Source organism: Ptychodera flava, chromosome 10 (assembly GCF_041260155.1).
Source record: "Ptychodera flava strain L36383 chromosome 10, AS_Pfla_20210202, whole genome shotgun sequence".
NCBI lineage: Eukaryota > Metazoa > Hemichordata > Enteropneusta > Ptychoderidae > Ptychodera > Ptychodera flava.
Genome location: NC_091937.1, coordinates 34,959,656 through 34,976,559, shown reverse-complemented (window position 1 = coordinate 34,976,559; position 16,904 = coordinate 34,959,656). Strand labels below are relative to the sequence as shown.

General features: G+C 36.3%; 1 protein-coding gene across 31 annotated transcripts in view; it reads right to left on the bottom strand.

The window, feature by feature from the left end:
- LOC139142621 (phosphatidylinositol-binding clathrin assembly protein LAP-like) overlaps positions 1 to 16,904 on the bottom strand; it is a 63,285-nt gene that overhangs the window by 7,164 nt on the left and 39,217 nt on the right. For 4 of the 31 annotated variants that reach the window (XM_070712642.1, XM_070712648.1, XM_070712652.1 and 1 more), the window contains 5 exons: positions 11,247 to 11,321; positions 9,373 to 9,529; positions 7,078 to 7,180; positions 5,236 to 5,265; positions 2,473 to 2,553 (listed from right to left, as the gene is read on the bottom strand). In XM_070712642.1, coding sequence (XP_070568743.1) covers positions 2,473 to 2,553; positions 5,236 to 5,265; positions 7,078 to 7,180; positions 9,373 to 9,529; positions 11,247 to 11,321 — 446 coding nt within the window. Of the gene's footprint in view, positions 1 to 2,472; positions 2,554 to 5,235; positions 5,266 to 7,077; positions 7,181 to 9,372; positions 9,530 to 11,246; positions 11,322 to 13,235; positions 13,305 to 14,885; positions 15,090 to 16,154; positions 16,284 to 16,904 lie in introns of all 31 variants that reach the window. The other 27 variants (XM_070712630.1, XM_070712638.1, XM_070712633.1 and 24 more) reach the window with 20 other exon arrangements.

Here is a 16,904-nt window from a genome sequence, read left to right as displayed (position 1 = left end):
GAAATATGGAAAATAAGAACTTTAAAAAATAATTTATCCAATTCACTAAGCGTGGAGGGTGGTCGTTTTTAGATGCCTTCAGTAATTGAAATACCAAATGTACTTTGTCACCTTGGTTAAGACATGAGATCTGTCATTGAAAGATCATTTAACGGGACAAAGTCGGCCATTTTTCGTGAATTTTGTTTGAGGCAAGATACAACTTATATTGTTTGACATGTTGAAAGGTACTAAATAAATGGGTGACCATGCATATATTCATCCCCTGTTTTAGACACGATACATGAAACCATTGTGAAACTGAATTAACAGTCATGACCATTAATTCATTTGTCGTGTCTAAAACCGGGGTAGAATATATGCTTGGTCACCCATTCAATCAGTATACAGTCAAACCTGTCTTAGCGGTCACCCTTACAGAGCAGCCATCCCTTCATAGCGGTCACTTTGTAGCAGTCCCGTGGGGTTTTACGTGTTAATGAACCTCTACAGAGCGGCCACCTCTCTAACGCGGTCAGCGGCCACCTGTGACCACTCTATTTGTTCAGAAATCCTCTGTATAGCGGCCACCTTTTTAATTCTGAATGATCGGAGTTGACAAACCTGCAGGAGCTAGTTACTGCCGTTGCATTGGGATAAGGCGTGAAAACAATGATTAGCCTAGTCACAGTGAATTAGCTATCGACAACTTCGGACAAGCGATGGCGGCCAATGTGCTTTTAAACGGAGCGTTCGCTCAGAACCTGTACCATTCTATGCTTTTGCATCAACTATATCACATCGTATCAACTCAATCAACAACTGCTATCTACGAGCGAAATTATGGCGTAGAACATGAGGAAGACTTTGACGCTGAACCAGAAGGTTGAACTGATCTAGCTCTATGAAGCGAGTGGCGGTTCAATGGGGTCATGCAAGTTGGCTGAGAGGTATGGTGTCGGGCGTACGCAGATACAGTCCATTCTGAAACGAAAAGCTGAAGTCTTAGAAGACTTCGAAAGCAACGCCCCTGGAGAACGAAAGAGGAAGATCCGAAAGACTGGAGATGAAGAGATCAACCAGCTGACCTGGGAGTGGTTCAAAGATGCCGTAGCCAGAAAATCCCTGTCAGCGGCCCTCTACTGCAAGAGCGTGCGCTGTCATTTGCGTGATTTTACTTTGTGTTGTATACAATGTATTTTAATTTTACTCTATTTTTTTGCAGTATATTTGAACATTGTGCTTAGTACAGTACCTAAACATTGTGAACTTAATTCAGTCAGTATTTTTACAGAATTTTTACATATGGTTACATTTTATGAACTTACAAGAATTGAATACAGTATTTATTAAATGAAATAAAGTAATATTTTGAAGTGATTCACTTTGCTTTGTGTATGGTATTTTAATGCTCTTTGAGCAGCCTCTAGCCTCTACTTTCAAACTGCCCCGCCCCTTCAAAATATATGCACACATGCCCACCCTCTATATAAGACCACCTCTCTATAGTGGCCACTTTTCTCTATCCCCTGGGTGACCACTATACACAGGTTTGACTGTATTTCGACATGTCAAACAACATGGTAGTATCTCGCGTCAAACAAAATTCATGAAAAATGGCCGACTTTGTCCCTTTAATACTGCCTTGCATTGGGTACAGCCTTGTTTTGATGATGAAGAGCCACAATAGAGTAAAAGACCAGCTTTGGAATGTCTTACATCTGATGCCATACAAAATAACCTAAATTAGTTAGCCTCTTGAGAAGCAAACAACAACAATTGATGCAAAGTACCACATTATAAACTTGGTTAGGCCTGTGTCAAAGGTCATAGGCATATGGTTCGTGATGGTGAGTACCTGTAATATTGAATTCTGTGAGACAGAAAGACAGCAGAAATAAAAAAATACAGCATTTTGTGTCATCGATGATTGTGAAATCAACTGCAAGTGAAATAATAGTTTAATCAGGTCACCAATGTTGGATGATAGTAACCTTAATAAAAGGCAGATTCAAGAGGGTAGCTATTGGACTGATTATAAACATGAAGTACATCTTTTGAAATAAGCAATTCAACCACCAGAAAATGTTAAAATTCCCTGAAAGCAAATCATGGAAAGACACCAACCAGACTCTCAAAGCTTCTCTTGTTTATTCTGACATACATTTTTACTTTTAAGATATCTTAAATTTGAGGATTGCATTTACGACATTAACATGCAGTGACCTTTAACCTATAATCTTTTGAACAGAACTAATACATCTATGATCTATAAATCAAGCATACAATTTTACTACTGGTTTACTATCAAAACTTTTTTAGGCACTTATGTAAGTATCTATCAGCTTTCTATTGACATACCAACCATAAACATGCACTGCATAATTTTTATATTTTATTTATAATTACAAAGCTCCTGGAAAAAACAAGAGAAGGATTGAGACCATCTAACTGGTGGATTGTTTTGTTTGTTTGTTTGAAATGGATTCTCACCATGGTTTGTATTGCAGGGGTGGGCTGGGTTGCAAAATGTCCTGAGTATGCACTGCCCCTCCAATCTGCTGGTTGGCCACCCTTAAAATGGAATGGAATAACCCTAAATTACAGTAGATGTACCAGGAATGAAAACACCTTCATACGTGACACAAATAATGAATTTGTGATGAAATGGGAAAAATGAATATAACATGAAACAAAAAGGAAGTGTTTTCTGAGACAAATAGTTCTAAAATTATCTGATTATAGGTATCAACTGAGCAAATCACAAGTGATTCACTTAAAAACCCTTTAAACTCAGAAAATCCGACCCCTGCAGAAACTCTGAAAAGTTTAAAAACAAATGAACAAAGCTTGTGTGATTCCTTTGATTATACCTTTAACCCTCTGAGCTTATTAATTCTTCTAGTAAAAGCATGAAGAAAATTATGGATAATATAAAGTGTTATGAGAGGAGTTAGGTGCTAAAACTTGGAAATGAACTCTGAAAGCAAGCAGTGGTAGTAGCAGCAGTGCTTTCATGAAGGAATAGATTAGAAATAGAGACATTACCAGCTGAGTCAGTGATCAGTAAAGTATTTGTCTGACCCATACCATGGTTTAACTGTAAATCTGTTTTTGTATAGTTCAGTGAGTTTTTCCACTTCTCTTGTGAACTATACACAAGTGAGTTTCAACAACGGACATATCCGCTGTGAACTACATGTATTTAACAGTGTGACCAAGGTGTGATTGGACAAGACTCCCTGTTAGTGATGCCAAAAGCTGATCAGTATTGAATAAAGCCTAGTGTGCTAGTATGTACAGATGAAGCCACCATCTGTCAATATGTCAGTTTATGTGATAACAGTGAACGCAGACATTGGCATCATCATCATGACATGAGACAAGAAAAGAAAACTTTGACAAAAAAAGAGACACATCAAGAAGATCAAGAAAACACGACACCAAGAAGACGTTAAAGAAGATAAAGATGCTATACGAAGACATCAAGGAAGACCAAGACACCCAAGGAAGACATCACAGAATAAAAAAGAAGCCCAAGGGACACATCAAGACAATGATACACAAAGAGACGTGATACTAAGGAAAGTGGATGCTATGCTAATGCAGCTGTGAAGTCTAGCTGAAAAGAGTGCTTTATCAGAGTTGGGGCAGCATGCAGATACCATACAAAACAAAGACAGCCAGCAACGGTCACTGCAGTTGAACCACAGATAATAATAGATACCACTCTAACAGTATAATTATACAACCTGACTATAGTTGCATATTCATGAAAGTCAAGGTCATGTCATTGGTCGATTAAAAACACTCATTTTCCATATCAAAGCCTGACTTTGGCAGCCACAGAACAATGTAGTTGCCTCTGTACAGTGCTTAGCATTAACTCGGTAAGAAATTAACAACATGAAAGAATTTCCTGAAAATGAAATTTTCTACAAAAACTTTTGTAGCAAAACAAATACAAATGGAAACTTTAAGCCACATCTTTCTTGTAAAGTGTTTTCAACAAATTAATTTTACAAACATTTTCTGGTATGACCTTGTCATTTCCTTTATTCAGTCCATACTTTTTTTATAAAGAATACAACTTTTGTCATATGAATATACACAAGTCAGATTAACAAGAAATCCATAACCCAGTACTTTTAATAAGGTCCATCATTGATTCAAGACGCTAATAAGGTTGATAAATATAACTTTTAAAACAAACATTTCATGATTGGGAGAGAAATTCAAAAGCATTTGTCAAAGTTTTTACTTCAGATTTCTGTTTTCATCAGGTTTTATGTTTTCTTTGTTCAATATCACATCTTCTACTCTGACTTTATACCATGATTGATTCAAGATATCAAGTATGTGTGTAAATATACATCAACACACATACACATGTATATTATATCTGTCTTTCTATCTAACATTCAGACTAGTAAGCAGCATTCTTGTTAATCTACGGCACACTGCAATGCATCATGGGGAATACTCTAACTAAAGACGACTGCTTACTGATATCAGTGGCACAGTATAATAAGAAAAGTAATTCTCTTTTATTCGTATAAAAAATCAATGATAATTCAAATTGCTCCACAGAAAAATCTTGTAGGAGAAAATCTGCCCTTCTTGGGTTGGACAAATTGCCACCTGCTCTAGGGCACATAAAACCATGTATTCAGGCAATAATATATAAAACCAATCTTAAATTCACTTGCCAACAATAAGATACACTAAACTTTTGTAAGTTGTGATAACTGATATCTACGCATTTCACGAATAGCTTTTCAGGACAGATTTGATAAATTTATGTGATGATACAGGAGTTAACCTTGAAAGACCAAAGCACAGAGCTACACTATCTACCGGTAAATAACATAAGACACTTGTCATCACTGCTTACATTTGAACTTCTCTCCCAACATAGAAATGTCAGAAAGCATTACTGAGACAAAGAAATATAACTTTCAAGATTCGAATTGGTAATTAAAACAGAGTAACATCAAAATTTTTGGTTTTGTAATTTTGGCATCGATAGACCTGCAGACAATATGAAGTGGGTTATGGCAGGTAAAAACAGACACTTGACATACAGAGACATAGGGAGAATGGGTTTATTTGGTAGAGTGGGTATAGCTGATGGGTGCAGCCACTGGATACAGCCATTGGGTACAGCCATTGGGTACCTTTACCGGTAGGTTCATTCATTTATTGGGTTTCTATAACCTACTATGCAGTGTTTGTGAGAGGGGGGATCAAACTCACCGGCTTGGGTTTCTGCTGGTTACTCGACTCCTTTAAAGAATGAAGGGCAAAACATGGATAAGCACAGAAAAGCATATATGAAGCTAACAAAGAGTATTAATACATATTTTTTTCCATTGTAATTGAAATTTCAAGCAGCCATCTTGGTAAATGCCACCTCCATAGAACCAGCAGGGAAGATGACCCACTGTTGGGACAATGCATTGGTACACTGTACATGACTTCATTCACGGATGAAAATTCTACTTCTTCTTTTAGGTAGAGGATCTAGAAAATCAACGGCTGCTATGGAATTTAATGTTTTCACTTTGTTAGCATGATTACAGGAAAACTGTTTTGTACAAGTTCTCAGAGAGGATAGTTTCATGGGGTATGTATATCAACCATCGATAGGCAAAATGTTCATTTTTATTTACTTTGGATAATATCTGAATAACTTATCAAGACGATGAAGACCATAGATAAACTTTATTTTCAAAATATGTCAATTGAATTCAAAATAGGTATGAAACAGAATGAAAAAACAAGATTTTCACATGTTTGTTCTTAGCATTGCTATATTTTCTATGGATCTTGATTCATTACAGCGATGATACCAACTTAACAAATTAAACTGACTTCCAAATGTTGGGATTTCTACTTGAAGAGTTATGACCTGTGAAGGCCATCCACAGGGCACGATGTCTTCAAAACGATGACTGTAGATAACTTGTTTTTCTATAATTACTTTCTATTGAATTCGTTTAGACATAAAGGAAAGAAATGCTTTCTTTTTCATAGTAAATGTAACAACATTGAGGAAGTAGAAAAAAATGAAGTCATCTGCAGTGTACCAACACTGAAGGAAAATAAAGCAGTGCTCTAGACAGTTGACCAGGTAACATATCAACAGCTGCCATTTGTTTCAGCGAACGTTGGCATTCCCACTTCCAGTGCAAACTGCTAGTGTCATCCTAAACCTGCAGTACCACTACCCCAAGACTGAAAGTACATGAGGAAAAGTTGATAAAGACAGGAGTGACTTTGTTGAAAAGGGTAAAGTGTAAATGGATAGCATGAATTTTTATGAACAGATGTGCATATGATATCATGATTTCTGGTAACACTGGTGATATTTGAAAAGATGGGTTTAGTGTCAAATATGTAGATATAATACCTTACCAACATCTGTTGTGATATACCTAGCTGGTGCAAGCATGCATATGTGTACACACACACACACCTATACATTCAATCATACACTACAGCTGACATGCCTATTGGGACACATATGGTTGCCAACACACTACTATGTGCATCCATACACAACTGCTGCTTTGTGCACAAACACACACACACACACAGCCAACAACCCACAGTAGATTTCATTTTACTGTACAAACTCATGAATACAATGTAAATCAATGAATACTCCAATCAAATGGTTCAAAAGTCTAGAATAGCAAAATTAATATTGTCCCTTCAAAACAGGGACACATTGCATAAAAACGTTCTTTTCCTTTACCTAGTCTTAAACCTACAGGTATATATATACCAGCAATAATGTATATGAAAAGCTCCTAATGTATACGTCTATACAAGAAATCATGTACATTTGAAGCTGTAGATGCCTACTAATTTGCTAACACTGAAAAACAGAAGTGCAAACTATAGAGAGTAGTTTAATTTTTCAATCACACACAATTCCAGCAACCATATAGCAGACACTCAGTTACATCAATGTACATACTCACACAGCCAACACTGTACCTGTCCCAATTCACCCACTGTCATTTATCCATCATATTCACACACATATTGTGCAAATGAATCCAATGTATTTACTTCCCCAGCTAGTCTTACCATTGTATTTGCTGATGGCCAAGTTGTTGCACTTTGTGCTTGAGACCATTGTGTACCACCTGTCCTAACATTACTTGCTGGCTTGGTCCATTGGTGTTGCGTCCTGAAGAAATGAATACAGGATCTCAATTACACATTCCTGACAGTTCCTTTCGGTGACATTGAGTTTTGAATGATAGCTGGCAATACCAGTCAACTGATGCAGCAATGTATCTATGATTATCACAGATGTCAATACAAACTATGTAATGACTGGTTGTTAGGAGTGAGGAACACATTGTGAGATATCTAAGTAGTATGGTTTAACAATACTGGATCATCACTGAAAATTTGCAAATCAACATGGTCTCAAACTCCAGTTGCTTCAAAGTGGCATGGGAGGGGGTCGCCTGCTAAAATTTGATTGTTTTCATCACAGAAATAAGGCCAGATTTCCTCAGATGTACCCTATGAACTGTATGCAAATACACACATATTACCTTTTCAGTACTTTGAATTTTAGTTATAATTGCGTATTATATATTGCTTGAATGACAGATATTTACAAAATTTGTGAGTGAGAAACCTTGAGAGATAAAACCCAACATTAAATCCTATTGACTATTAAACCACAAAATGGTTATATCAAAGGTCTGACTGTCAAAGATGTTTATAATTATGTTAATGAAACATAGGAAACCATGTGCTTCAGATAGAGCTGAGATTTGATAGATTGTTCAGCTGACAGTCACAAAGCTAACACAGGGATATGGCTATAACATCAAATTCACCAGAACACTACGCTATATCCTACCAAATAGAAACCATAACACTGTCAGTGAAAATATTCTGCATAAAAATTTACAGCATCAACAAATTTATGTTCACTATTTTGAGCAAAGTGGTACGAGTTAGGAGCTAAAATACACGAATGTAAATTTAAATTTATGCTCCGAGTCAACACACATGTACAGAGGAAAGGACTTATCCCTTTGGATTATACTGTAGTGTGTTATAACTGTTAACAACAATGGTGTGTACTGACAACCATTCAATTGTTACTTTCAAATGCAAAGTTAGAACACATTTTTATGAAATAAAACTTCAAGCATAGTTACAATGAGCACTGACAAATCTGTATAATCAGCAAAAGCCTACAACTTGTGGAAGAGAATGACACAATGTAATCACTGACAGTGTACAGGTTGTACATCATGGAAAAGAATACACAGGCACAAATCATCAGATACAGATTGTAAGGTATGAGGATGCTACCCCCTGGGACATACATAATCATGACATATCATACTGACAAGATGGGATTAGGGTAAGTGGTAAGTGTCTGGTGAGTAATCTCCAGGGGGTAACTGTCCTAAAACCCATGATATGAATTTTGGATACCAGTGGAAATTACACAAACAGGAACTGGGGCATAAAGTTTGTACAATGTTATTATACACTGTAGATTTCAAGGCATCCCAGGAGGACGAGGTTATTAACAACTAGGTAGGAACACTGGGGAGGGGGCTCCATCAAGGCTATGCATTTGGTTTCATATTCAACACCAATATAACACTACCAGGACAGACAATAATGTTTTTGGAATACCAAAGTCAAAACCACATACTTTATTCTGTCTGCTGGACCAAGTTGAAAATCAAAATCAAAACTGAAAATATGCAAATGAGTTGCACATATAAGGAAAATAAACATTGTACAAAAAGATAAAGATATGAGACGTCATTAGTATTGCTTCAAGGTTTGATTTCAAAATAATTATCTATCATTTTGCAAAAAAAAATACAATTGCCATTTTGAACAGTGGAAAACCAGAACAAGATGTGCTGCAAAAAAGGATAGGTTTGTATATTTACACATGTCACAAGTATTTTGCAAAACACCTAGTGTATCATCTGGACATATAGTTTACAAAAGGGAAAACAAAGACACAGGATTTTTTAGAAAGTCAAATTTGAAAGATTATCAGACAGAAATCACAGAGATCGCCAAACACTTTCTTGTTTTTATGTGATTCAGTACTTTAAGTTACTGAAAATCCTCATAGATTCCAGCAGCTAGAAATTCTAAACATTTCATGGTTTCAAAGACAAAACTCAAACAACCACACAACATGAATTCAAATTCTGTCCTCATTTTGAACATTTTACAACATTAATATTCAGTTAAGTACTAAAACTTTCCAAAATAATTTCCCTAGTTTATAACATATAAGTGAAGAACCATCCCAGACACAACTTTTTTATTCAAAATTTTGGTTTCACACTAGTTTGTATTATTCACACCAAGCATACTTACTTCTTTTGTCCAGCACTGTTGATGTCCAAATTTCCAGCAAGATTTGCTAAAGTTGAATCTAGATCTTTGTCACTGCTTGCCAGACTAGCTTGTTGTGGTTCTGGCTGTGTAGTTCCTGTACTTGATATAGGTTGTAAGATATCGCCCAGTCCATCCACTAAAACAGATTTTATGTATCAGGTAAGTTTTCCACTCTGCTTGACAGGTTATATCTTATCTGTGCATTCTATACTGTCCACTTCATGCAAAGATATGAATTATGTGATGGAAAAAATCAGAACTAAGCCCTGTCTACAATTTAGTTGACAAACAAGACTAAAACTACCAGCTCTAACTGAAAGGGATAAAGTCGGCCATTTTTCATGAATTTTGTTTGATGCATGATACTGGTACTACATATATTGTTTGACATGTTGAAAGATACTGAATAAATGGGTGACCATGCATATATTCGACCCCAGTTTTAGAAGGATACATGAAACCATCGCGAAAATGAATTAATGGTCATGATTCATTTTCGTGATGGTTTCATTTAATTTGTCTAAAACCGGGCTCGAATATATGCATGGTCACCTATTTATTCAGTATCTTTCAACATGTCAAACAATATAAGTAGTATCATGCATCGAACAAAATTCATGAAAAACGGCCGACTTTGACCCTTTAACACAGCAATCATTTTCTCTCAAACCCTTGCATAAAATTAATCTTCAAGGACTTTGTAGGCATTGAAAGAGATAAAAATCTCACAGCAAATTTTATGTAGTAGCTGATTTACACTAAAAAAACATGGTGCATTGAACAGAAAGTAGATGCACAAACAGCTCAGCGAATAGATTAAGGATTATATGACCAGTTGTAATTCTGAATCTGAAGGCTGGGACACATTTGTTACTATAATCAAATTGAGAAGAGTGTGTAGTCATGCTGTGACGATTCAATAGTTACTTTCAAAGACAACACAAGCTGAAACTCACTGTTAACATGTTTTGGTAGATTTTTTTCAAAAGAGAAACTAATCACACTCCTTTAGAAAGTTTATGATACTACCATAATTTACAGGAATAGTTGAAAAGCGAGGCCAATTTAATGAATAAATATCTATATATCTATTTTTTGTTTGCAATTCATCATAAGTATCAACATATACAAATCACAAGACAGAATTTTCGACGCCTTCAGCTTCATCGTCATGGTCTAAGTACAAGTTGTCACAACACATCTGAAATGAATAACCATATTTTCCATGACTTCACTTCTTTATCACACTCTTGGTCTTACATGTACATCTTGAAGAAGACGCAAAATGTCTCATATAAAAGTACATGAAATTTTTAATCCAGATATGGAAATCTCTCACAAACTAGACAAAATATTGAAACAAAAAGTTCTCATGGTTTCATACTCCACAATGCCGTCAAACTGAATTTCTAACATGCATTTGTTGGTAAAAACTAGTGCTTTTTATTTGCAAAAATTTTAAAGATGGTTGAAGTGACAGTCAATATAAATGTCCCTTCAGACTGATTTAGTTTTACTGTTTTTGATTTTCAAATCCAGTTGTAAGAACACCTAGGGGTCTTTCCCTTGGCAATGCTTGTCATTTGGCATGATAAGCTGTATCTACATATCTGTATAAATATTTTTGAAATGTATGTGACCATGGGAACTAGTTATTTAAAAAAGGGTGCAATTGGGAATTAAAGAGGGGAACAGAGGGTACGGGAGGGCATGCAGAGATTAATTATCACATGATTTCTTGAATGAGTTGAATCACAAGGCATTTGATAAACTGAGTGCAGTAACTTTTTCCACATGATTCTGACATTGGTGCAGAGAGATTAGAGAGTTGCGTTTATCATTGCCTTTCTTACCTGTCTTGACAGGTTCAGCGGATGCCCCAAAGACTTTGTCAAAATCTGCCCCTACTACATTATTGTTTGTAAAACCTGTGATTGGGAAAGGAAGGTAGAGGGCCAGAAACCATAAACTTTGGTGGGATGAAATGATAAAATACACACTGTGAAATACACCTTCCTGTGTGTGCATTAATGATAGATGCAGTATTCAATATCAAGTGCTGGCAGTGGATTTTTTCAGACAAAGTATTTTTTTCAGCTTACAATCTGTCAAAATAAGGGACTGCATATCAGTCCATGAAATCAGTCTTGGCATGGGAAAAGAGAACTTGCTGAAAGATTACTTTGAAGTAAGAGGTAACCTTGTCTGAGTTAGTCAAGGCAGAAATGAGGAGGAGGATGGGCAAAGTTGGAGGGAGATACACCATTTACATGAATATATTGATGGTTGGAGAGGGCAAAGATGGAGGGAGATACACCATTACCATGAATAAATTGATGGTTGGAGAGGGCAAAGATGGAGGGAGATACACCATTACCATGAATATATTGATGGTTGGAGAGGGCAAAGATGGAGGGAGATACACCATTACCATGAATAAATTGATGGTTGGAGAGGGCAAAGATGGAGGGAGATACACCATTACCATGAATAAATTGATGGTTGGAGGGCAAAGATGGAGGGAGATACACCATTACCATGAATATATTGATGGTTGGAGAGGGCAAAGATGGAGGGAGATACACCATTACCATGAATAAATTGATGGTGGGAGAGGGCAAAGATGGAGGGAGATACACCATTACCATGAATAAATTGATGGTGGGAGAGGGCAAAGATGGAGGGATGTACACCATTACCATGAATAAATTGATGGTGGGAGAGGGCAAAGATGGAGGGATGTACACCATTGCCATTGAATAAATTGATGGTGAGAGAGGATTAAAAGTAGTTGAGAAGAGAATTTGTGTGTACAAAGAAGACAAGTATTGACAGGATTCCAAGGCATGCAGTCAATGAAAGGTAAGAAATGTGAATCTGTGCAAAGACAGAGAGAGTGTATATGAAAGATTAAGGGTGTAGGGAATGAGAAAAGAGAGAAACAGTGGATAAGCAGGATTGAGGGTGTAGGGAATGAGAAAAGAGAGAAACAGTGGATAGGCAGGATTGAGGGTGTAGGGAATGAGAAAAGAGAGAAACAGTGGATAGGCAGGATTGAGGGTGTAGGGAATGGGAAAAGAGAGAAAAAGTGGATAGGCAGGATTGAGGGTGTAGGGAATGGGAAAAGAGAGAAACAGTGGATAGGCAGGATTGAGGGTGTAGGGAATGGGAAAAGAGAAACAGTGGATAGGCAGGATTGAGGGTGTAGGGAATGGGAAAAGAGAAACAGTGGATAGGCAGGATTGAGGGTGTAGGGAATGGGAAAAGAGAGAAAAAGTGGATAGGCAGGATTGAGGGAGTAGGGAATGGGAAAAGAGAAACAGTGGATAGGCAGGATTGAGGGTGTAGGGAATGGGAAAAGAGAGAAACAGTGGATGTGGATGAGCAGGATTGAGGGTGTAGGGAATGGGAAAAGAGAAACAGTGGATAGGCAGGATTGAGGGTGTAGGGAATGGGAAAAGAGAAACAGTGGATAGGCAGGATTGAGGGTGTAGGGAATGGGAAAAGAGAAACAGTGGATAGGCAGGATTGAGGATGTAGGGAATGGGAAACGAGGAAAAAAGCGTGTATGATGATTAGATATTCAAAAAGAGAAGACAATAGAAGGTACTTGAATCACAGAAATGAAGTGGTGAAATCTAAAGAAATGGAGTCAGACAGATCTGACAAAATCACAGACTACCCAGGGCCATGTGATAGTGGATGTAGTTGTACACAATTCAGTTATCAGTTTGTCTACAACACTTGACAGCATTTACAGCATTTACTATCATTAATATCAACACAGATAGATGTAGAGTCATGGACTGATTAGTAAGCAAATTGAAGTGAGTCTGAACTACCTTCACCGATAGCTGGTTGCTGAGTGGAAAAGTTAGCCTGAAAACCTGCAGAGGGATAATAGCTTGGTCCTGTTATACAGACAAAGCAAAGACAAAAAAACATACATACAGTAATGCAGGCAATAGTTAAAAGGGAAAATGAAATAAAATCTGTGATACATGCAGAGTTCAAAAAATGACCGTAAATGATGGATATATTTAGAAATTAAATGAACATGCAGGGAAAATCTTTGATGAAAGGTAAAAAGATATGGTTTTTTTTAAACAGATGGATGTGTAAGATTTAGATTGCTGTTCAGACATAATTATTTATTAGTTCAGTCACTGCCAGGCTTTACAAGGTTTAGCAAAGACAGAACAGTAACGTATATACACATTCTGACTTGGTTAATTGATAGGTTAGTATTGATTTCACAGATCATTCAATGAATAGAGGTACTTGAAATACATATGGGATGATAATGTGCCAAAATAGAGAGCACTTGTCTTTTCATCATAGTCAGTTTTAACATTATGAAGTTTTGATATTAACAAAATCTTGAAAAATCCCATTGAGCATGAGCTATCCAAACTTTGGCACAAAATACACCCAAGAAGGCAATCAAAAAACTTGTGATATAGAATATGTGGAAATAATAACAAAGCAACTACGACTTGAACATAAATAATCTTGAAATAAACTGTACTGGAAAAACAAAATAGGTGAGTCTGAAGCAATATATCACACGTATATTTTTCTTCACTACAAGTTGAAATGACAGCATGAGATGAACAAATGAACTGAACATGTAAAACATCACGAAAGACAGGTGACTTTAAAATGACATCATGACAAACTACAATGGTAGACACACAACTCTACAATAACATCATGATGCAATACTCCAGTAGACAGGTGATTTAACAAGGATATCATGACACAATGCTATGAAAGACAGGTGACTTTAAAATGACATCATGAAACAATGCCATGGAAGACTGGTGACTTCACAATGATATCAAGACACAATGCTAGGGAAGACAGGTGACTTTCAAATGACATTCAATTCAAGCTATAGATTATTCACACACAAAAGGACACCATGTATTTTGTTGGCATTTCACAGACAAAGACAGGTGTTACAAAAACACAGCTAAACATGTTGGAGTTGAATAAGTTGTATAGGTTTTGAATGCTGAGAGAACATTGGTACTTATTAAGGAATCACAAAGTCTAATTGGAATTTAAAAATTTATTGTGGTCACGTTTTAAAGTTTATTTAAATGATCATGGTAAATATCAGATTGTTCAGTTGGAAGATATGTTTCACTTACAAAAGTGAATACACTTTAGAGGGGACGGAGGTTGGGATTTTGACATTTAAAACTATATGACTACACTGGGACAAGATAAAATAGCACCACTGAACATTTTATATCAACAAATAAACAATCATTTGATGTTATATGAGAGTCATTGATGTTACCAAATATTGTTAGTTTGCAGTTTCAAATTAGCTGAAACTGATTTGAGGTTCGTCTATCTATCTGTTGCTAAACATAAACATGTAGGGAACAGTGGGATGTTAAATTATTGAAGGATGTTTTAAAGTATGGGATGTGTTCGGGATGTTAAACAAGAGAACAGTCAACAAAAGAACAGAGATATACTTTGTGTTTCTTTGGCTGGCTTTTGAAATTTAGCAGGAGATGCTGGCGACAGAGAGGGTGCAAAGACAGCCTGGAGATCAGTGCTTGTATCTTGAACATCAAAGACACTCCTGGCAGAGTCATCACTATCCATGAGATTGAATGGTGCCATGGCAGATGATTGTGATGTAGCAGTATTGCTAGCAGCAGTAGCAGCAGCAAAAGCTATCCAAGTTTACGGTAAGCAGATAAAATAACATTTGAATAAATGGAAATAAAACCATTTAGCCAAGATTATGTAAAGTATTTGTCATTGCATTTCAAGCATGCACACGATTATTATCTACCAATGACCATCTACAATAATTTTATATAGCAAGGACCACCTACAACTATTATCTACACATGACCATCTACAACTATTATCTACAATGACTATTTCCAATAAATATTACATACCAATGAACGTCTACAATTATTATCTACCACTGACTGTCTAAACTTCTTGATACAAAGATACATAAGACAGACCTTCACATACAGATCTACAACAATTTTGATTACTCAACAGAATTAAATTTCAAAACAGAGCAGTCTTTGTAATCTTTATGTCATTTGTATGGCAGATTGTCCATTGCATTTGAAACTCATAGAAAATTCTACAAATTCTTACTATGGACTTCTTTGTTCAAGATATCATTCTCTGACTGTCAATTGCCTAGTACAACACTCAGCAGTTTACTTATTTCATTTAAAAATTTGGTTGCTGTATTATTATATAGTTACAGCTGGTTAGTATACCAGTATGCACCTCATGAATAACAGGTACAAAATGAAACTCTCCAGTTTATTAAAATCAAGGAACTGTGCAGGCAGAAATACTGTTGCATAAACTAGACATGGGCAGAGTGTTTGAAGTAATTGAATTTACAGGGGGAATTTTTGCAGAGACTGCCTGGTCCAATAACAGCAAAAGGGAAGGAAAGATGGCTGTACATTGAATTTTTCACAGAAAAACAATCCCTCTTTTCTGGCCTAGCATGTTGATATAGAAGCATATTGCAGTGATTAACCTGGAATACATATCCTATCAGCATTTTCCTAATAGAGTTTCCTCAAAAAGGGTTAAGAATGCTGTTGTCTGTTAGAAATATAACAAGAAGTATCGTTTGTTCTTCAGGCCATGATTGTATGAATTTAAGTTGGCAACATTTCTTTGTCTAAGCCATAGCTAGACTGCTCTACTGACAAGCCATGCATTAGACAAGTACATAAAGAATGATGCAATACTTGGTTGAGCTAAGTGCTGTGACTCTCCAAAGCTATCCCCAAATGCAATGTCAGCGGTGATGGCAGTAGTAGCGGTGTTATTGCCAGCATGTGATTCAGTCAGAACAGTTGGTGCTAGAGGATCCAATGCTTTGCAGTCAGGCAATAAAGAATCCAAACATTAGTACACACATAACCAGCTAAGTCACAAAAGTAAAGCAGAGAAATACATGTGCAATGCTATTTATGTTTCTAATGCTACGGTACAGATCAAATCATACTGAAGAGAAGGGAAGTTCTTATTTAATTTTAGTGGTCTACTAGTAGTCAGTACTAGATGACACACAGCTGCAAATGCATAGGTTAGGAAGTTTAAGTAAACGTTTATGTCTTATCCTGTATAAGAGATCATTACTGCTCCCAGAGGAATGAATTTCAAGACTCTTCATTCTCAATACTACAACACACACGTATCACAAGACAGGATGTACAGAGTATGTGTCAATGAACAAATAGAAACTTATTAACATTCATATAGAACATACAAACAGTTACAAAACAACAGCAACACATAGACAGTAATCTAAAAAGTTTTTTTTTCTATTGGGTGTATCTTAAGGTAGTATGCACCTCGAAAGTGAAAGACTTAAACTTTGCTCCAACTTTCCTCAAGGGATCTTTCAATCATTCTCTTTCAAAATCAAGAATAAAAATAGGGGGTCACCGTGCAAATTTGGTAATAGCGAAACAAATAACCCAAGATTTACCGAT